The sequence below is a fragment of the Lepus europaeus genome, chromosome 4, assembly GCF_033115175.1.
Source record: "Lepus europaeus isolate LE1 chromosome 4, mLepTim1.pri, whole genome shotgun sequence".
Taxonomy (NCBI): Eukaryota; Metazoa; Chordata; class Mammalia; order Lagomorpha; family Leporidae; genus Lepus; species Lepus europaeus.
Window position 1 is genome coordinate 108,830,848 of NC_084830.1, and position 21,413 is coordinate 108,852,260.

General features: G+C 46.4%; 1 protein-coding gene across 4 annotated transcripts in view; it reads left to right on the forward strand.

The window, feature by feature from the left end:
- The first annotated feature begins 15,251 nt into the window (after window positions 1-15,251).
- FBXW11 (F-box and WD repeat domain containing 11) overlaps window positions 15,252-21,413 on the forward strand; it is a 138,850-nt gene continuing 132,688 nt past the window's right edge. For 3 of the 4 annotated variants that reach the window (XM_062188688.1, XM_062188689.1, XM_062188691.1), the window contains exon 1: window positions 15,252-15,403. In XM_062188688.1, the coding sequence (XP_062044672.1) occupies window positions 15,359-15,403 (45 nt within the window). In that variant the 5' untranslated portion in view covers window positions 15,252-15,358. The remainder of the gene's footprint in view (window positions 15,404-21,413) is intronic. The other variant, XM_062188690.1, reaches the window with a different exon arrangement.

Genomic DNA, 21,413 nt, shown 5'->3' on the forward strand with positions numbered 1-21,413 from the left:
TGCTGAGGCGCAGTTTGTATCCCAGGGCTCCCCTGGGGATCAGGCAGGCACTCCCCTCCAATGGGGCTCTGCTGGAGGACCTACCCTTGCTTTGCTTCCTCCTTCCCCATCCTGTTCCTCCTGCTCATTCTCCAGCTTCTCTTGGGAGCGTTATTTACCCGCACCCAGTTGTTTCCTAGCCTGCTTCTGAAGGACCTTCTTAAGGCGTGTGGGACTGGTCACGATTCTAGGAAATCGACTCTAAGGATGTGACTTGGGAACGGGACCGCTTGCCGGCCAGATGGGAGAAAGGACCCTATTTCCGATCGTGAGGGCACTGCTGTTAGCACCTGGTATGCTGACACATGGCCGTTACTGAAATGCGTAAATTAGAACTGGCTACAGTCAAAAGGGGTTGCACTGGCTTGTGCAAGACAGAAGGAGCAATAATTTAAAGGACTACAGAATGAGTCTATTGTTGCTAAATGCTACTGACTTGAGAAAATAATAGGCTTAAGGCAGACAGTTACCGATTGCAGGCAAGACAGGAAAGCCAGAAGTCCCTTTAGCAAGTTTTTAAAAAGACCATCACTGGGGCCCATGCTGTGGTAGAGGGGGTTAGGCTGCCACCTGCAATACTGGCATCCCATATGGGCTCTTGTTCAAGTCCCAGCTGCTCCACTTCTGTTCCAGCTCTCTGCTAGTGTCCCTGGGAAAGCAGCAGAAGATGGCTCAAGACTTGGGCCCCTGCCACTCACGTGGTGAACCTGGATGGAGTTCTAGGCTCCTGGCTTTGGCCTGGCCCAACCCCAGCCATTGTGGCCATTTGGGGAGTAAACCAGTAGACTGAAGATCTCTGTATCTCCCTTTCTGTAACTCTGCCTTTCAAATAAATAAATAAATAAATAAATCTTAAAAAAAAAAAAAGACTGTCATTGATCCAGCAGTCTCACTTCCTGGGATCCACCCAAAAGATTGAAATCAGTTTGTCAGAGATCTCTGTATCCCCATGTTTATTGCTGCACCATTCATAATAGCCATGATATGGAATCGACCTAAGCATCCATAGATGCAGAAACAGATAAAGGAAATGTGGCATGGATACACAATGGAATGCAATGAGTCTTTAAAAAGAAGGAAATTCTCCACATGGATGGAACTAAAGGACATTGTGTTAAGTGAACTAAGCCAGGCCCAGATTGACAGATACCACATGACTTCAGTTATCTGTGGAGTCTAAAGCAATTGAGGAGCCAGTGCTGTCTCGTACAGGGTGAGGCCACCACCACCTGCAGTGCCAGCACCCCATATGGGCGCTGGTTTGAGTCCAGGCTGCTCCACTCCCAATCCAGCTCTCTGTTATGACCTGGGAAAACAGTAGAAGATGGCCCAAGTCCTTGGGCTTCTGCACCTGCATGGGAGACCTGGAAGAAGCTGCTGGCTGCTGGCTCGGGTTAGGCTTGGCTCTGGCCGTTGTGGCCATCTGGGGAGTGAACCAGTGGATGGAAGACTTCTCTTTCTCTCTCTGCCTCTCTGTAACTCTGCCTTCAAATAAATAAATAAATCTTTAAAATAAAATAAAATAAAATAAAATAAATAAAGTAATTGAGCTCAAAGAAGCAGAGTAGAATGGCAGTGATAGAGGCTTGGAGTAGAAGGAATTGGGAGATGATGGTCAAAGGGTACAAAATCTCAGGAGGAATACATTTTTCCCCTTCTGAGATCTGTTGGACAGCATGGTGAATATAGTTAATAATACAAGGATAGTTCAAAAAGTTTGTGGAAAAATGGAATGAAAAGATGTACAAAAATTTGAAAAGAGGAACAAAAAATTGAAATCCATGAAGTTGTACAAACTGTTTGACATGGTGTATTGTACATTTCAAAACTGCTAAAACAGATTTTTAAAACATATTTATTTACTTGTTTGAAAGGCAGTGTTAGGGGGCGAGGAGAGAAAGAGAGAGAGCTTCCCATCTGCTGGCTCACTCCCCTAATGGTCTAAATGGCCAGAGCTGGGCCAGGCCAAAGCCAGAAGCCAGGAGCTTCATCTGGGTCTCCAAATGGGTGACAAGGACTCAAGCACGTGGGCCATTTCCCTTTGCTTTCCCAGGTACATTTGCAGGGGCCTGGATTGGAAGTGGAGCAGCTGGGAATGAAAGTGGCATACATGAGGCTGGCACCGCGGCTCAATAGGCTAATCCTCCACCTGTGGCGCCGGCACACCTGGTTCTAGTCCCGGTCGGGGCGCCAGATTCTGTCCCAGTTGCTCCTCTTCCTGTCTAGCTCTCTGCTGTGGCCCGGGAGTGCAGTGGAGGATGGCCCAAGTGCTTGGGCCCTGCACCCTCATGGGAGACCAGGAGGAAGCACCTGGCTCCTGGCTTCGAATCAGCGCGGTGTGCTGGTCGCAGCGCGCTGGCCACAGCGGCCATTGTGGGGTGAACCAATGGAAAAGGAAGACCTTTCTCTCTGTCTCTCTCTCTCACTGTCCACTCTGCCTGTCAAAAAAAAAAAAAAAAAAAAAAAAAAGAAAAAAAAGAAAGAAAGTGGCACTCATGGAATGCCGGCATTGTAGGCAGGAGCTCAATCCACTGTGCCACAATGTTGGTCTCGAAGTTGTAGATCGAGTGTAGTGAGCATTTGGTATTGTGCAAGGCAGCTAAAACTGATAAGAAATTCTGTCTTCTGGGAAGTGGGCATTTGGCTTAACAGTTAAGAAGACAGTTGGGCCACCTGCAACTCATAACACATGCCTCTTTTCAAGTCCTACCTGTGTTCCCAATTCTGGCTTCCTGCTAACGTGTACCCTAGGAGGCAGCAGGTGATGACTTCAGTGACTGGGTCCCTGCTGCCCAAATGGGAGAGTTGGATTGGATTCCTGGCTTGTGGTTTTGGCCTGGCCCAGTTTTGGCTGTCGCAGGCATTTGGGGAATGAATCAGTGGATGGGGTCTCCCTCCCTCCCTCTTTCTCTCTCTTTAAAAAGCAGAATGAAAGAAGGAAGGAAGGATGAAAGGAAAGGAGGAAAGAAGGGAGGGAGGTAGGGAAGAGGGGAGGGAGGGAGGAAGGAAGAAAAATTAATTTCCAAAAAGAAGAGAGAAAGGGAAAATTCTTTCTGGACTTAAAGCTTAGAGAATAAACTTCAGGGCAATCATGCTGCAAAGTAAGGAGGGATATCTCGGCAGAAAGAGTCAGAGAGGTGGGTGTTAACCTTAACAGCAGGTTAAGCTGTTGCTCAAGATGCCCACGTTCCATATCACAGTGCCAGTTTGACTCCCAGCTGCTCTGCTTCCGATCCAACTTCCTACTAATGCGCCTGGGAAACAGCATATGCTGGCTAAAGCACTTGAGTTCCTGCCGTCTACACGGGAGATCCAGATGGAGTTCCTGGCTCTTGTCTTCAGCCTGAGTCAGTCCTGGCTATTGTGCTATGGTGGCCATTTGGGGTCTCCATCTCTATCATTCTGCCTTTCAAATAAATAAATAAATAAACAATAGAGGGCTGGCGCCGTGGCTTACTTGGCTAATACTCCGCCTGTGGCACCGGCACCCTGGGTTCTAGTCCTGGTTGGGGTGCCGGATTCTGTCCCGGTTGCTCCTCTTCCAGTCCAGCTCTCTGCTGTGGCCTGGGAGTGCAGTGGAGGATGGCCCAAGTTTTTGGGTCCCTGCACCCACAGGGGAGACCAGGAGGAAGTACCCAGCTCCTGGCTTCAGATCAGTGTAGTGCTGGCCGTATCGGCCATTGGAGGAGTGAACCAATGGAAGGAAGACCTTTCTCTCTGTCTCTCTCTCACTGTCTATAACTCTCTCTCTCACTGTCTAACTTTGCCTGGGGAAAAAAAAAATAAACAATAGACAAATGAAAATAAAAACAAAGGTAGTGGCTACATGAAGAGGGAGGTAGAGATGAGAGGTACAAAGCTACACACTAAGGAACGCCTGGAGTCACCAGAAGCTGGAAGAAGCAAGGATTCTTTTCCAGAGGTTCTGGAGAGAGTGTGGCCCTGCCCACAGCTCTGGGGACTTCTGGTCTCCAGAACGACAGAATAAGAAGTAGTGATGTTGTTCAAAACACCAAGTGTGTGGCAGTTTATAATGACAGCCCCAGGAAATGAGCTCAGTGGAAGACTGATGTCTTCAAAGTGTTGAAACAGAAACTTCTCAACCCAGAACTCTGTAAAGCTAAAAAACCCTTCATGAATACTGGCAAAATGATGACACGTTCAGATAAAAGGAAACTAAGGGAATTCAATGCCAGCAGTGATGTGCTGCAAAAAAATGGGCTAAAGGCAGCTTTTCAGGATGAAAGGAGATGATACCAGAGGGAAAAGTGGATCTTCAGGAAATAGTACAAATAGTAAACGACAATATAAAAATAGAAAAGATCATTTTCTCCTCTGACTTCTGAAAGACACATGGCACGGGTGTTTCGGGTGCAGCCGTGAAGACACTGCTTGGGATGCCTACATTCCAAAATGGAGTGCCTGAGTTCAAGGCCCAGTTTGGCTTCTGATTCCAGCTTCCTGTTAATGCACACCCCAGGGGCAGCAGTTAAGTCTCTGCTACCTGGAGTGAGCCTCAGGCTGGCCAAGCATTTCTATTGCTGGTGTTTGGGGAATGAACCAGTGAATGGAAGATCTCTCCTTATTTGTCTCTCTGTCTCTATATCTTTCTATTTTTTAAATAAAAATGCAAAATGAGTGAATTTTAAAAGTTTTTTTAGGGGCCAGTGCTGTGGCATAGTGGGTAAAATTGCCATCTGCAGTGCCAGCATCCATATGGGCACTGGTTCGGGTTTCCACTGCTCCACTTCCGATCCAGCTCTTTGCCATGCTTTGGGAAAGCAGTAGAAGATGGCCCAAGTCCTTGGGCCCTTGCACCCTCATGGGAGACCTGGAAGAATCTCCTGGCTCCTGGTGTCAGATTGGCCCAGCTCTGGCCGTTGTGGCCATTTGGGGAGTAAACCAGTGGATGGAAGACATCTCTGTTTCTCTCTCTTTGCCTCTCTATAACTCTGCCTTTCAAATGAATAAATACATCTTTTAAAAAGAAGTTTTCTTTTAAAAGATACCACTTGGGATTCCTCTGTCTCTTATTGGAGTACTTGGGCTCAAGTCCTGGCTCTGCTCCTGATTCTAGCTTCCTGCTGATGTGCATCCTGGGAGGCAGCAGGTGATGATTTAAGTGGTTGGTCCCCGCCACACACATGGGAGATCTGGATTGGGTTCACCTAGTTCCAGGCTGGCCCAGCTCCAGCTGTTATGGGCATTTTGGGGAGAGAACCAGCAGATGGGAGATTTGTCTGTGTCTATGCTTTAAAAAAAAATGAAAGAAAAAGAAAATAACAGTGTAGAACCTTACTTTATATAATAAAAATTAACTCAAAATGAATCAAAGACCTAAATGTAAAGGCTAAAACTGTAAAAAAAAAAAAAGAAAAGAAAACATGAGAGAAACAATGAGAGAAAACATTTGCAAGTCATTTATTGGAGAAGGGGTTAATATCAGGAGTATATTAAGAAAAACACAAGGGCCTTGTGGCATGTGGGTTAAGATTCCACCCCACATTGGAGTACCTGGTTCGAGTCCTGGCTACTCTGCTTCCATCAGCTTCCTGCTGATACACACCCTGGGAGGCAGCCGATGACGGTTTAGGTGAATCTCTAGTTTCCTGCTTTGCACACTGGTCCAGACCTGGCTGTTGCAGGTATCTGGGGAGTGAACCAGAGGACAGAAGTTTTCTCCATCTCTCTCTCTGTCAATTCACCTTTCAAGTGAATAAAAATTTAAAAATCAACATTTTTTTAAAAATTCCCTGGGGCCATTGTTGTCATGTCAGGTTAAGCCACCTGCTCCTTCCCAGGCTTCTAGCTTTGGCTTGACCCAGCCCTGGTTGTTGTGGCCATTTGGGGAGTGAACCAGAATATGGAAGACCTTTCTGTCTCTAACTCTGCCTTTCAAATAAATAAATCTTAAAAAAACAAAAACAAAAAAACACATGTGAGAAGTGCATGGCACGGTCTGAAGCCCACACTGCTGGTGCTCTGTCCAGATCCCCATTTATGAATTTTTTCTTTCTTTTCTAATGGCCTGCACCAATAACTCTCTTGGGAGGATTGTCCCCCTCCGGGTGCTGCTTGGCCTGAAGGCACTGAGATGGAGCCTCAAGTAAGCAACTTCCATCCTGGGGCGTCCACGCAGCAGTAGCATCAGGCTGACGCTCCTCTCTCTGCAACTCTGTCTGAAAGGGCACCTTTACTCCACCCTTTCCTGCTTCCCTTGCTCCTTTGGGGTTGGGGAGCACATCTTCTTAATAAAGGCTTGTGACTGTAGCCTCATCTCAGCGTCTGCTTCTGGGGAATCCATCCTAAAGCAGGCGGCAGAAAATGCCCCGACTCGCGCAGTTATAGCCTGGCACCTACCTTCTAGGTGTTCCATGCCAAGCGCCAGTACCTTCTCTCATGGAACACTTTTGGAATTTCCTCTTCCTACATAGGAGAGAGACGTCCTCTAGTCAGCTGCTTGAGATCTCTTCCCCTCTTAATCCCTGGCTGCCTGTGAGCTGCTCAGGGTGCATCTATTGGGATCACCTTACCCCTCCAGGTGGTCCTCTCGGTCAGCGACTGTTTCAAGATAATCTTTTTTGTGGAATCTGCAGCTGGCCCACACAAAACCTGCAGTTTTGTCCCCTACTCCCACCCCGAAGTGTGGAAGTACAAGTCTCCTTTCCAAGACAGGTCTTTTCTCGTTGTGGCTATTAAACTGCTCTCAGTTTTAGCCTGTGGACTCTGGACATGAGTGAGGAATGAGTTCCCTTTTCCTCCAAACTCTAGGGGACACATAGCAGTATCTCCAAGGGTGCCCCCTGGAAGCCCCTGAGGTGCGCCTGGGCAGGACGGGGAGGAGGAATCCTCTAACTCCTCACCCATCTCTGCGGTCTCCAAGCTTCCTCTTTACACCTGCAGATGGGGGCAGGCTCATTAGCTGGCAGAACTGGTTTTCGGACAACCTTCTATGCAAGTCTTCCAAACTTGATCTACACAGCATTAAAATGGCACCTTTTTTTGTTGTTGTTTTGTTTAGTTTTGTTTTTGCTTTGGGGCTACAGCTGACACTCAGGACTGAAAGAGTCCCATTTGAACATCCTATTACAAAGATAAGGCTCCCTGTGCAACCACTTTGTTCCAATTTCGGTAATTCTTGAGTCCCTACTGGTTACAGTATTCCTCTGGGAGATAGGAAAAAGGCAGAAGGCAGGCAACCTAGTCATTAGTTGCCCATTCAGGTAGGAGGGAACAGAGCAAGGTTTTCAACATGAGGCCATGCCTGACCACACAAGCAAACACCTGAAACCTAAGCCATATACACTGTGTTCTAGTAGATAGAACCTAAATCACTGAGAGAGCACCATACAGATTCACCCCTTTGCCTGCTCTCCACTCTCTTACTTTCTCAGAATTTAGGATCTTCCTTAGGATGAACATCTTGGAGCCCTCTAAGCTACTAAAAGCCTCCAGAAGGGCCTGGGACAGGTTCTGGCAAGAGAGTTCATGCCAAGGTTACTGAGTTCTGCACTGCACAGCCTCTGGTTGGCTCTATTTTAGACCCAATTATTAACTGGCACCCTTAGCAAACTACATTGTTAACAGCCTTCAGTGTTATTGGCGGGTGAGTGGTGAGAGGTGTGGCAACTGGATTGGCTAAGATGTGGGCAGCAAAAAGGAATTGGAGATTGCCAGCACCTGTGTTGCAGCCCCAAGTGCACTCCCATCATGCACTGCATGCCATGACACTTGCAGGCACTCCAACCTGGCATGGGGATGTCCCAAGTGGCAGTATAACTGCTGTGCCAAATGTCTACATAGCATCCTTCTATCTTTTTTTCCTGAAAATATATTCTAATGCATTTACAAAGATATATTTATTTATTTGAAAGGCAGAGTTACAGAGAGGGAGAGAGAGAGAGAGAGGTCTTCCATCTGCTGGTCACTCACCAAATGGCTGCAAAAGCCAGGGCTGCACTGATCCGAAGCCAGGAGCCAGGAGCTTCTTCTGGGTCTCCCATGCAGGTGCAGGGGACCAAGGGCTTAGGCCATCTTCTACTGCTTTCCCAGGCCATAGCAGAGAGCTGGATCAGAAGTGGAGCAGCCGGGACATGAACTGGCACCCATATGGGATGCTGCCACTGCAGGCGGTGGCTTTACCTGCTATGCCACAGTGCCGGCCCTTCTAATGCATTTTTATATTTGAAAATCTTTTATTATCACACTATTGTAATTCCTCTTCCGCATGTTGTTATAGGCTCTCAATATTAGCCAAAAAGTCCTGGGGATTAAGTTATCATTATTATAATTATTAAACACAATTGATCAAGTAGTATATTACTCTTTTGATAAATATGCTTAAGCATGAGCATCTAAGTTTATTGGAAGTGTAACTTTTAAATAGATAAATAAAAATAGTTTGCATTCCTGTGCACAAATACTCCTTGTTGTTAGAATGAGGAAGGATATTATGTCAAATTTATTTTTAGGTTTTATTTTTGTACAGAAGACTCGCTCATGAGAATGAAAGTTGTCTTATAGCAATGTTATTCAGCTTTTGGGGAGTCTAAGTGACCGTGTCAAAATTTACATAATGATCTATCAGTAAACTTATATATTTATTTGAGAGGCAGAGAGAGAAGGAGACACAGAGAGCATGCTCCCATCTACTGGTTCATTCCCAAAATACCCACCAAGTCCAGGTTGGGCTGAGGCTAAGCACGGAGATGGGAATACTATCCAGATTTCCCACAAGGGTGTTGGGAACCCAATTATGTGACCATCACCACTGCCTCCCAAGGGTCTGCATTAGCAGGAAACTAGACTCAGTAACCAGAGGTAGGTATCAAACCTAGGTACTTGGGCTGGTGCTGTGGTGTAGCGGGTAAAGCCGTCCCCTGCAGTGCTGGCATCCCATATGGACACCAGTTGGAGTCTGGCTGTTCCACTTCTGATCCAGCTCCCTGCCAATGTGCTTGGGAAGACAGCAGAGGATGGCTCATGTCCTTGGGCCCCCGCACCCATGTGGGAGACCCAGAAAAAGCTCCAGACCTGGCTTCAGTTTGGCTCAGCTCCGGCCGTTGTGGCCATTTGGGGAGTGAACTAGTGGATAGAAGATCTCCCTCTCTCTGTCTTTGCCTCTCTGTAACTCTGGCTTTCAAACAAATAAATAAATCCTTAAAACAACAACAACAACAAAACCCAGGTACTCCAACATGGGACTTCTCGAGCATCTTAACTGGTGTCTCAACCACTAGGACAAATGCCTGTTCCCCAGATAATTTTTATTACAATTAAAACTCAATTTAATCCTTCTTCAGTTTTGCTGAGAACAAAGTATTGGAAACCACCTGACTAATAAAAGTATTTATATAGCCCCTAGAGAAATTCACTCAATTCCTGGGAAGCATACCAAAACACCTTTACCAAGATTCATTAAATGATTATTAAGTACATCTGGGTAGCAGAGCTAATCCTATGTGTTTGCCAAATTCGACTTCATTTCCCTTTTTCTAGGCTCACGGGAACAGTATATTGCGCAGGCTTCCTTACAGCTTCTCAGGGCATGTGGTTGAGTACTGACCCATGCACAATGGGCTGGAATGATGTGCTTCTGGGACAGGGCAATTATTAACCAGGGGGCCTTCCTGTGCAGCCTCTCTCCCTCAGCAACAGTGGAGACCAGCAATTCCACGTGGAGTCACTGGAAGACAGTTGGCGCAGAACAGATTGCACAGGAACAGTCTGTTTATTAAGCCACTGTTTCCAGGGTGTGGGAACAGCTGCTTAGCTTGAACTACATTTCTCTGAATTCTGTTCCTCTCTTTCTGCTTAGAGTGGGCCACAGCACCTGCTGGTGCAGGATGTGGAGCCTGGAAGCGAGGCACCAGTCATTTTGTAGCCCATGTGTATCCTCAGGGATCTGCTGACTCACCTCCTTGCTGTGAGGTCCTAGCTGGATCTGCAATCGCTCAATCTTCCCTCAGCTCCTTCTCTCAGTTCCTCTGATTCCAAGGCCGTGTGTGTGTGTGTGTGTGTGCAGCTCTGTGACAAAGGGCTCCGGCCTCTGCCTGACACCTGTATGTCCAAGGCCAGAGGTGGTCGGCACTGACAGGGTTCCAGTCTGTGCTGATGCTTGCTCCTCCCTCCCTTACAGCCTTCTTCCCTGCCTGCCTACCTAAGACCCAGCACTGGCTGCAGATCCCTTACAGAGATCACATAACTAGAACTGGCAGTGATACAAGGTCAACTCCTTGTAAAAGTCTCTTACTACACTCTTGTTGGTTTTGCTTTTCTGATTGGATTTTAATACAAAGGGTTAATTTCCTATTGTAGCAGTGTATGAGGGGCCGTCAAATGGTTCATGAAAAATGCATATTATGAAAAAAAAACAATGCAGGGATTTCAACAAATTTTTTTGTGCCAAAAAAACTCATACTAATTTGTTTTAACAATCTAAAGAGGATCTAGTTTGAGGCACTAAGAAGATATTAGTTTGAAAAGTTCCTATCAGAGAAACACAAATTCTCTAAAATTAAAACAAGAACAAACATCCAATTTATGGGGGAAGCTTGGGTAGAAGAATGGTGAAATTTTTAAAAAATTAATTTATTTATTTGAGAGGCAGAGTTTTTTTGGGGGGAGACAGAGAGACATCTTCCATCTGCTGGTTTACTTCCCAAATGGCTGCAAACTGGCCGTTCCAAAGCCAGGAGTCGGGAGGAGCTTCTTCCAGGTCTCCCAAGTGGGAGCAGGGACCCAAGTACTTGGGCTGTCTTCTGCTGCTTTCCCAGGTGCATTAGCAGGGAGCTGGATTGGAATTGGAGAAGCCAGAACCTGAACCAGTGCCTAAAAGGGGATATTGGCAAGGCAAGCAGTGGCCTTACCAGCTACGCCACAGTGCTGGCCCTGAAATCACTGATGGTTTATAGAAAGCTTATGGAGGGGCTGCTGCCTGTGACACTGGCATTCCCTACTTCCAATTCAGCTTCCTACTAATGTGTCTGGGAAAGCAGTGGATGACGGCACAAGTACTTGGGTCCCTGCCACTCATGTGGTCTCGAAACCTGAATGGAGTTCCAGTTTCCTGGCTTCAGCCTGGCCCAGATCTGGCCACTGCAGCCATTTAGGGACTGAACCAGTGAATGGAAGATCTTTCCCTGTCTCTCCCTCTCTCTGTTGTTCTGGTTTCAAATAAGTAAACCTTAAAAAAAAATAATAGTAAGGTGACCCACTGTTGAAGATGAAGCTTGCAGTGACAGATCATTTGCAAGGAAAAACTGAATCTTTTTTGTACCCTAATTAAAAACCAACAATAAGTAGCAGAAACAATAGCCAACACCATAGACATCTTTGCTGGTTCAGCTTACCAAATTTTGACTGAAAAATTATAAAGTGGAGCACACTTTCTGTTCCGTGAATACACAAACTCTTTGTGCTCAGAATAACTGGAGTCAGAAGCAGAGCTTCCAATAGAAATTTTAAACAAGCGGGGTGGAGATCCTGCAGCACTTTTTCCAAGAATTGCGACTGGGGATGAAACGTGGATTTATCAGTATGATTCCAAAGACAAAGCTCAATGAAAGCAATGCTACCAAGAGGTGTGGAAGTGGCCCAGCCAAGGAAAAGAGCACTGGTCAGCAGCAAAGGGCATGGCAACAGGTTTCGAGATGCTCAAGACATTTTGCTTGCTGACTTTCCGGAGGGCTGAAGAACACCACCATCTGCTTATTAGCGTGTTTAGAGAATGTGAGCTAAAGCTCTAGCAGAAAAGCACCTGAGAGAGCTTCACCAGAGTCCTCCCCCACAATGCTCCTGCTCATTTCTCTCCTCAAACAAGGGCAATGCTGTGAGTATGGAGGGGAAGTCATTAGGTATCCTCTTACAGTCCTAGTTTGACTCCTTCTGACTTTTTTGTTTCCTAATGCTTTTTTTTTTTTTTTTACTTTTTAAAAAAGTTTTGAAAGGCAAAGTGACACAGAGAGAGAGAGAGAGAGACAGAGAGAGAGAGAGAGATCTTTCACTTGATGGTTCGCTCTCCAAATGCCCACAGTAGCTGGGGCTGGGACAGGCTGAAGCCAGGAGCTCAGAAGTTCATCTGAGTTCCACATGCAGGGACCTAAGCATTTGAGCCATCACCTGCTGCCTTCCAGGGTGCACAGGAAGAGGAAGCTGGATCGGAAGTGGAGTAGCTGGGATTCAAACCAAGTGGCATCCTAACCACTGTGCCAAATGCCTGCCCCTCATGTTGAAATTTAATCCCCATGATGAGAGGTTGCAACAGATGCCAAGCAGGTGCCAGCACCAAGCTCTTCGACTTGCAGAATCAAGAGCTAAATGATCTTTTTATTTATATATTGCTCAGTTTCAGATAATATGTGTACAGCAATAAAAAGTGCACTAAAGATAGATATAAGACAAACTGGAGTGATGGCAACTGTGGAAAATCATAGGCCACACTTCATATAAAGAAAGCAATTGCTGTTCGACCCCTGCATATCATTTCTATGTAGATCCAATAGTGAGATGTTCCAATTTTTCAAGAGAAGCTAGAAATTCAGGTTTTAAAATAGGACACTCATATTTTAAAACAATAAAAAAGATGGTGTAGGCTAAAGATACATATTGGGGGTAGGAAATGATTCACTGTGGGCTTCCTAGCTCTGTGTGCTGAGTCACGTTGCAGGTGCTGGGGCCTTGGAGATCTACATCAGTGGCACCCAAGGGACTATGCCTGTCTGTATTCTCACCATTGTCTAGACCCTTTCCACCCTATGCGCTTGGCTGTGTCTCTGGCTTTGGTCAAGGGGCATGAGCATGTGTGGTGTAACAGATTTGATAAGCAATTGTTCTTTGGGGCTTGTCTTCTTTGAAGCCACCAAGCAGAAGCTGGAGTGGTAAGAAGCCATGTGGAGAGGATGGTATTGTGGTGTAGCGGGTTAAGCCTCCACCTGCACATTGACAACCCATAAGGGCTCCGGTTCAATTCCCGTCTGCTCCAAGTCCAATACAGCTCCCTGCTGATGCACTTGGGAAAGCAGTGGAAGATGGCCCAGGTCCTTGGATCTCTGCATCCACATGGGAGACCCAAATGAAACTCCTGGTCCCTAGCTTTGGTCTGGCCCAGCCCCAGCCATTGTGGCCATTTGGGGAGTGAACCAGAGGATAGAAGATATCTTTCTCTCTCTTTCCCTTTCTCTGTAACTCTGCCTTTCAAGTCAAATAAATCTTTTTTTTTTTTTTTTTTAAAGAAGAAGCCATGTGGAGAAGAGAGACCGCAGAGGCCACGAAGTCACTTTGAATGAGTCCCCAGCTGATTGCAGGCCCATGACTAACTTCAGATTACACCATGTGGGTCTAGCTGAGCCTGGTCAACCCACACAATTGTAAAAAATAATAAACTCTGTTATTCTAAGCTACTAAATCGTGGGGTGGTCTGTTTTGTTGCAATAGGTAACAGAAGCAGAGGTCATTAATTTTAACTCCCTTGTTTACACTCCCTAGAGTGTTCCAACCAAGGCCCAGATAAGGCACTGCCTCTGGTGAAATTCAGGCAGCAAGTTAGTGGTGGTAACTGTTCAATTCCGGTTTCTTCCTATTGCTTTTCTTTCAATTCCTTGGTGAAAAGCACCAGATAAGGACAATGAAACTTCAAACTCTACCTGCATGAAATTTAACACTGTCTTCAATGCACACAAATCACTGCAATCATTTAGCTCTTGGAAATGGAAACACTTCTAGGTCATCCAGTCCCTTTGCTTTACAGGTGTGAGAATGAAAACACACTTGAGGAAAACGGAAAGCACTTGGAAGTAGATGACAGCTGACCGCTAGGCCTCGTACACTCTTGCAGAATATGAATCACCGCACAGAACATCAACATCAGACAAGGCCAAGCTGTGACCAGGAGAGGTCAAGACAAAAACCAAGACCATCCTTAATCATGCCCAAATGCAGATAAAACACGAACGCTGTCCCAACCACAAAAAATGACCACACACCCATTCCAGTTAGTTGGAGGGGCTGTTGCTACTTTACCAACTAAAGCTTTAGCCTCTACCCAAAATTCCCTTCCTCCCGAGAAGATTTATTGAGATGGACGATCAACGAATGACCATCACTGCCTGACAGTCTCGATGGCCTCAAGTCTCCCGGATCACCTTCCTGAGACGCCCTTCGGCTTCTCCTGGTGTGTGCTCTCACTCCAACTAGCAGGAAAAACAATGCGTTCAACCCTCCGTGTGTTCCCGCTGGGTTCTGGTCAGAGGAATGGCGAAGTCTGCAAAGCCATGAGGCTGAGTTTAACTGAGAAGAGTCTCCAGTTTTGCTTCTGAGCACCTGCCATTTTTCCCGTTCGTGTCTGCCGCCTTCCTCCCACAATTAAACTCCACGAGAACAGAGTCATGTTGAGCGCTGACTCCCTGTGCCTACAGCTGTACGCGGCACGGGTGGATGCTTAAAAAGCAGCTCTGAACGAATGAATGAGGAAGAGCGGCTCAGCCCACACTCGTTCCCTTTGGTCTCTCAGCTCCTAAGCCGTGGGGCATCCAGACAGGCCCACAGCACGTCAGCATCCCCCTTCCCCAACTTCATCTCCAGCCCCCTCAGTCCTGGGACACCCATACCCTTACAGCTGCTTCCCTCGGTCAAGCTTCTCTCTCTTGCGTCCTCTTCCCACACTTGAGCCCCAAGACCCACCTTCCTAATGCACTCAACCCATCAGTCTCCATCATCTTCCCCCACCACCACCACGCACCGGCGGACCCGAAGCCTCGCTACTTAGGCGTCGAATAGGCACTGCAGACACCCACCGCGCATGTGCGGAAATTGGTCGCACAGGCAGGATCTCTGACAAGCGGGGAGCCGTCTCCGAGTTTCCGTCCCGGTCTCCGCAGCCTTAGGCTGCCAGGAAGTCAGGAGAAGGCAGCCGGAAGGAGAACCTGCGCGCAAGGCTTTCTGGGACATGTAGTCGTGGCGCTCCCGAGACCCTACGCCGAGCCAGCCCTTAATTCTTCTGGTCTGCACGTCCCGCGTTCACAGGGCAGTGCTACTTTCGGCTCAGAATTGGCTGCCGGCTATCAGGAAAGCTCGGCCCGGGGGTCGGCTTCTCGTTCCCACAACGCTCTGCGGGGCCCGCGGCGCCTGCTGGGAGCTGTAGTGCCCGCCGTGCGTACTGCGTTCGCCGAGGGGGAGGGCGGAGCTGCCGGCGGCCCGGGCGGGCTGGCAGCTAGAGTGGGTGCGAGAGCCGCCTCCGCCTCTGCCGCCTCCGCCGTCGCCTCCTCCGCCCGGGCCGTTCGCTGCTGCGCGGGGAGAGCGAGGCGGGGCCGCCGGGGCCGCCATGGAGCCCGACTCGGTGATTGAAGACAAGACCATCGAGCTCATGGTGAGTGCGGCCCGCTGGACCGTCCGTTCTTCCGTCCGTCCGGCCCCAGACGGGCCTGCCCACCTCAACGTCCGGCGCGAGGCTGGCCTTGGCCCTTCCCCGCCGCCTCGGCCCAGATCCGGGCCAGCCCTGTCCTGGCCTCGGGCCCAGCGCGGTGCCTCCCGATCCCTCGAGATCTCAGGCCGGACTTGGCCCGGCCCCCTCCATGCCCCTCGGTTCTCCCCCCCGTCCCTGTCCCGTCTCCGGGCCCATCTTTCGGGACGACCCTCACTCGTTCATGCTGTAGCCTTAGGTCACATCGTGCTAGCATCTCATTCTCTTTCTTTTAGGAGGAGATCACCCCCCCACCCCCCACCCCGCGCACCTTGTATTTCTCTGGCTCAGGCCCGCACCGCGCTTGCAAGCACCACTTAGGCCGAATGAGGTGGTGGTGGGAGAGAGTGCAGAGGAGATCGTTACGGGCTGCCTCGGCCTCCGGGTCCTAAGAGGGGTCTCAGCACCCTCTCCAGCCCAGGGCTGTGTGGATGCCTGGGATAGGCCCTACAGGACTGGGGGGGTGGGGAGCTCTCTGGTCGGAGGCTGTTACGGATAAGGGGCCTCTTCCCTGGGCTCCTGTGGTGTCAGGCTTCTCGGACAAAGGGTTTCCTACCCAGCCGAGAGGGATGTTTGCACAGCGAGGCCCCAGGTACTCTGGATTCCATCCACTTGGAAAGGGAAACCATAACTTCACGTTTTCTTGAGCTGCTTTGGGAAATTGGGGGTGGGGTGGGGGGTGGAGCGAGGGGACCGTCGATCTCATCACTGCCGCCAATTCTTTCTTCTCTCTAAAAAAAAAAAAAAAAAGAGGCGAGGGGAGAGGGTTCCTTGGCCCCTGGGGGAGCGACCATTCTTCTGTTAGAAGCCATTGGCTGATACTCCCCGGTTCACGGACACCCTCCTCCCCTTTCCGTCTACGACTTGGATCCAGAGGAGTTTTTAGAAACAGGACCATGCGAGAGTGGCTAGCAGAAGTGAAGAATTTGCTAATTGGCGGCCGATGTGGTGGAAGAAATAAAATATGGCAGGTATTACCTGCCAATTGAAGATAAATCAAACGGGGCTCTGGAGGGAAGGAAGTCTCTGCTTCAGCAAACGACCGTGCCCAGGGATTCTTCCTGTAGAAGCCTCGACAGTTTCTTTGTATCTCTCCCAAGACTGTAGCAACTTCCACCCTGGCAGGGTGGAGAGAGAAAAGGCTAAAGAATCTACTTAACCCAGCAAAATGTTTTCCTAGCCAGATTTTCTCCAGTGTGAAAATGTTTATTGAGTCAGTGATTCCACTGGGTAGGGTTGGTGACATCAGAGCCACTTCCCCCATTTAATGCTATAAATAATAAATGGTGACACTGAAAGTCTGTTGGGTAGCTGCATGGTGTCCGTGGATGATGGCATCTGGGGAGTTGAGATACAGGTCTTAAAAATGGAAGTACAGTAGCGTAAATTCTGAGGCAGCTTAATATTTGCTGTCCTCTGCATGCCTTACCAAGCTGGACTTCCTCAGCACTCTTGAAAACTAGGAAAAAAATTCTGATAGTTCCCAATTCTTGCTTGTGGGTGTGTGTGCACATGTGCCATTGTTTTCAAAGGGTTAACGTCACTTGGGTTTTTGTTTGATCTTCATTTACTGAGTGATTTTCCTTTTCAGCCTACTTTATCAAACCACTTAGTCAAGTGTTTCGTATTCTGCTACTTTTGTAGTGGGTAATTTGGGTAAAATGATCTTAACAGTTAAAAATCTTTAATGATCTTTTTGTAATTTGGTAAAATAATTTGCATAGTCATAATTACATATATGACTTAAGGATACGTTCTTGAGGATGTAGAATTCATGTACTCACCACAGGAGAAATACTTCATGTTGAGAAATTGTTAACTTGGTAGCTCTTTGAAATGGGCTGTTATGAGCTCCTTCCATTTCCATTCATGTAAGAAATAACTAAAATGTCTTTATTTTCAAAAGAATTAGAATAAAATGATTGTACTGTGCAACCCAAGTCAGTGTCTTTGAGTGTCTTAAAATAAAAAGTCTTTGGCCTACATTTACTGACTTCCTATGTCCATAATGCGGGCAGATTTGATTTTACATGGTATGGTCCTTGTCTTTGATCTAAAAAGAGAGCTCAACCTCCTAAGAGCATTATAAACTAGGATTTAAGCTGGGATTCTTAGAAAATTTAGCATGAATTGAGTAGTTATGGTCAGTTTTAAAATGATTTTTCATTTAAGGATTTCAGTATTTCCTGAAGGGGATATCAGTTAAGACTGTTAGATAGCCCTTTTCATAAGCTTATATGTATTTATTTTAGTATAGGTTATAGTGCAGTTGCTTAGCAAGCTGATTAAGTAATATCCAGGATCAAATATAGGAATCATGCCTTAAAAATCCAATTGCTTGTGGCTTTCAGTATTTACTATTTTCAAAGTGCAGTTTCCAGAACTAAGTTAAACGTATATTTTATATTGGTTTTAAAGTCACATGACTGAGGGAATGGGTTAAACCAATGGTATTTTAAAAGGCTAAAGCATGGAATATTTTAGATTTTTATGAGTCAGCTTCAGTACTCACATATTTGTGAGTGTGCTGCCTGCACCAGTGTGGAACTTAATGGTTAACTAAGATAACTTTCATTTGATATTCCGGAGTGTGCTATATTAGAAGGAGGTAACGGACTTTGCGGTTTCCTCATTTTTTAATCTTCATCCTCCAGTTTCTTTGATTTTGATTTATTTTTTCCCCTTGCACTTTTAGTTAAATGTACTTGGAAAGGAAGTTGGCGATAGCAGAATAATTAACTCTTCAAAATATAACCCCTGCTGAAACTCCTACCTCTGGTCCCAAAGATTGCTTCTCTGAACTCTTACCTGCTGCATGGAATTTGGAATCTTAAAGACAACTGATTTTACAGTTTCTGATGGTGAATAATTTAACCACCTAATGACCTTCATGGCCTTATATTGGCCAAGTACTATGTCTACTCTGTGGGCCTGTTTTTCTGAATTTGGTAAACTCAGCTTTATTATGAGGTGGGGGAGGTAGAAAAGTAGTAATCCATTTTGGAAACAGAATACACCATTCTAAGTCCATTTTGGTGGACTTCACGGGATTATGTATCACATGATGGTTATTGACTCTTGAGTTATAGATGAGTTGATGTTCAATCATTCATCACTAGAAGGCACTCCCAAGACCTGTCGATTTGAAGAGAAACATAGTCTCCTATTAAAAGGCAGAAGAAATTGATGTCCAAAGTTTGGAAAGGCAATCCTGTCCCCATCTGGGTGCTAATGAATCCCTTCCCTCTTTATACACTCAGTGGACAGTTTGTACTCTGTTGTTAGATGAGTCCCCTCTGCTAAGTGACCCTAATTGAGTCCTTTCTCATCTCTTACATCTTAGGTGGCTATGTTATTGTTGTATGAAGTAACAGAGTTAGAATACATTGATCCTAATTAAGAAAATGTGATATAAATTCTGTTTTTCAAGGTGTTGAAGTAGAGCCAGGTCTCAGGGCCCAGGAGATGAAAGAAAAATAAGTTACTGGAGAATTTTCTCATTTTCTTTTTTTGGATCATTTTCTCTCACTTCCTGTCACTGACTTTCTAAGTGGAGTAGGTGGGATGGTTAGTGACTGCGTCAAGAAATTCGGCTTACCGTTGTTTATCCTTGTGTACCTCTAGTTTTGTGCTAGCTTAACCAAATGCGCATTCAACAGATGCACGTTTCATTAGGGTCCTAATGAAATAAACCACATACGTAATTATAGACCTTGTTGACCTGTCTAAAGAGGCTGTGGCTCAAATATATCAGTTTTTGTCCCAGATTTTGCAATTGGTTAGATGTCCTTTTACATTTGACAAAGGTAAACATGTTCCTGCACATAGTCTTGACACATGTGGCCCCTGCCTGCTGTAGTCTGTCTCTGGCAGACTCAGATGACTAGCCCAGGAGCATCACTAGGCCAATACATCGATTCAAAGAACAGCACATCTGGCCCTTTGATTAGTGGTGTTTGAGCTGTGAATTCTAGAAATAGGGGCCTGCGTTACAGTGCAGCCGGTTAATCTGCCATCTGTGACACTGGCATCCCATTTAAGTGCCAGTTTGAGTCTCAGCTGCTTCCACTTCTGATCCAGCTCCCTGCTAATATGCATGAGAAAGCAGTGGAAGATGGCCCAAGTGCATGGACTTCTGCCACCCACTTGGGAGACCCAGATGGGGTTCCAAATTCCTGCTTTTGGCCTGGACTAGCCCTGGCCATTGTGGCCATCTGGGGAATGAACCAGCAGGTGGAAGATCTCTGTCTCTGCCTCTGTCTCTCCCTCTCTCTCTAACTCTGCCTTTCACATAAGTAAATAATTAAAAAAAAAAAAAAAAAAAACCTTCAGAAATAAAGTCTTCTGCTCTGTGTGGTCTCTGAGATCCTGAATTCTACCTTGTGAGCTTTGTGCTTTACTGGAAAGAAAGCATTTCAAATCTTAGTGATTCCAAATCCAGTCTTCTTCCAGATTCCAGTCTTCTTTCTGTCCTTTCCTCTCACTTTCCTCACTTACTGTATATCCCAGCCAAGCATGGATGATCATATTCCTCCAAATTCTGTTCACCCTGCTTCTTTTGTCAGCACAAATACTGCCTGGCCTAAGCGCATTTGTATAAGGCTACAGGAATCTACTGCGAGGAACTAATGGTGGACTCTCTGGCCAGATTGGCTTAGGTGGCATCTCAGCAACCTTCCCTTCTGTCTACGCTGATAAAGTCCTGGCCACTCACAAAGCAAAATAGATACCACCTCCTTTGAAAGGGTCAATTATGTTATGATGACAGTTACTCTGTCTTTTGTGTGTCTGTCACCCCGCCTGCTTGAAAATCATTGTTAGATGAATGAATTCTGGCCCTTTGTACTTATCTTGTAGCTCTTAACGTATACCTATCTGTGTCCCTTACTAAATGATGAACTCCCTTTGGGAAGGGATGTGGTCTTACTCATCTTCCTGTGGCACTCCTTCATATACGCAGTGCCTTTTCAGTAAATGTTAAGTGGAAGTTTCTTGCTGATTATTTTCATACATGCTGCTTCCTGCTTGTATCTTTTTTTTTTTTTTTTAAGATTTATTTATTTATTTATAAGGCAGAATTAGAGGTATCTGCCATCTGCGGATTCACTCCCCAAATGGCCACAAAGGCAGGGACTGGGCCAGGCCAAAGCCAGGAGCCAGGAGCTTCTTCTGGTCTCCCACTTGGGTGGCAGGGGCTCAAGGACTTGGGGCCATTCTCAGCTGCTTTGCCAGGCACATTAGCAGGGAGCTGGATTGGAGGTGGAGTAGCTGAGATGAACCTGCTCCCATATGGTGGCTTAACCCACAGCGCCAGCCCCTCTGCTCGTATCTTAACCATCCTCTTTTCTAGAAATTTTCACCTACATTACTAATTTTCGCAATATTTTTTCCTAATTTTTATATGAATATTTGAAAATCTTTTGACTGTGTCTCACCTCCACTTCTGGAAGCTCTGATTATCCTGTACTCCCTCACAGTGCTCAGCGTGTGCCTGCTCAGTACATATTTACTGATTTAAATTGTTAATTTTTTTTTTTTAATTCTGTTAAAACTTAAGATTTCTTTTTGATGACCTTAAGACAAAGGTGGAGATGAATAGAGGAATAAGACTGGTGAGGGGCAGGAGGAGGGTGACTTGTGGCTCTCAGGACATCTGTAGACATTTTAACCATTATTTACAGATTTTTCCACAACATACACATTGATTTATACATATCCCCGGCAGTGGTTGTATGCAGAGAATTCAAGAAACCAAATTCTAAGGTCCTATGACCTGAGGAAAAGCGTGGGCTTTCCAGTGAAACCCCTGAGTTTGGATCCCAGCTGTGCTATTTGTTATCTGTGTGACCTTCAGAAGGGTAACTTTACTGTGGTGTGATTTCATGATCTGTAAAAATGAGGAAAGCTAGACATTTCT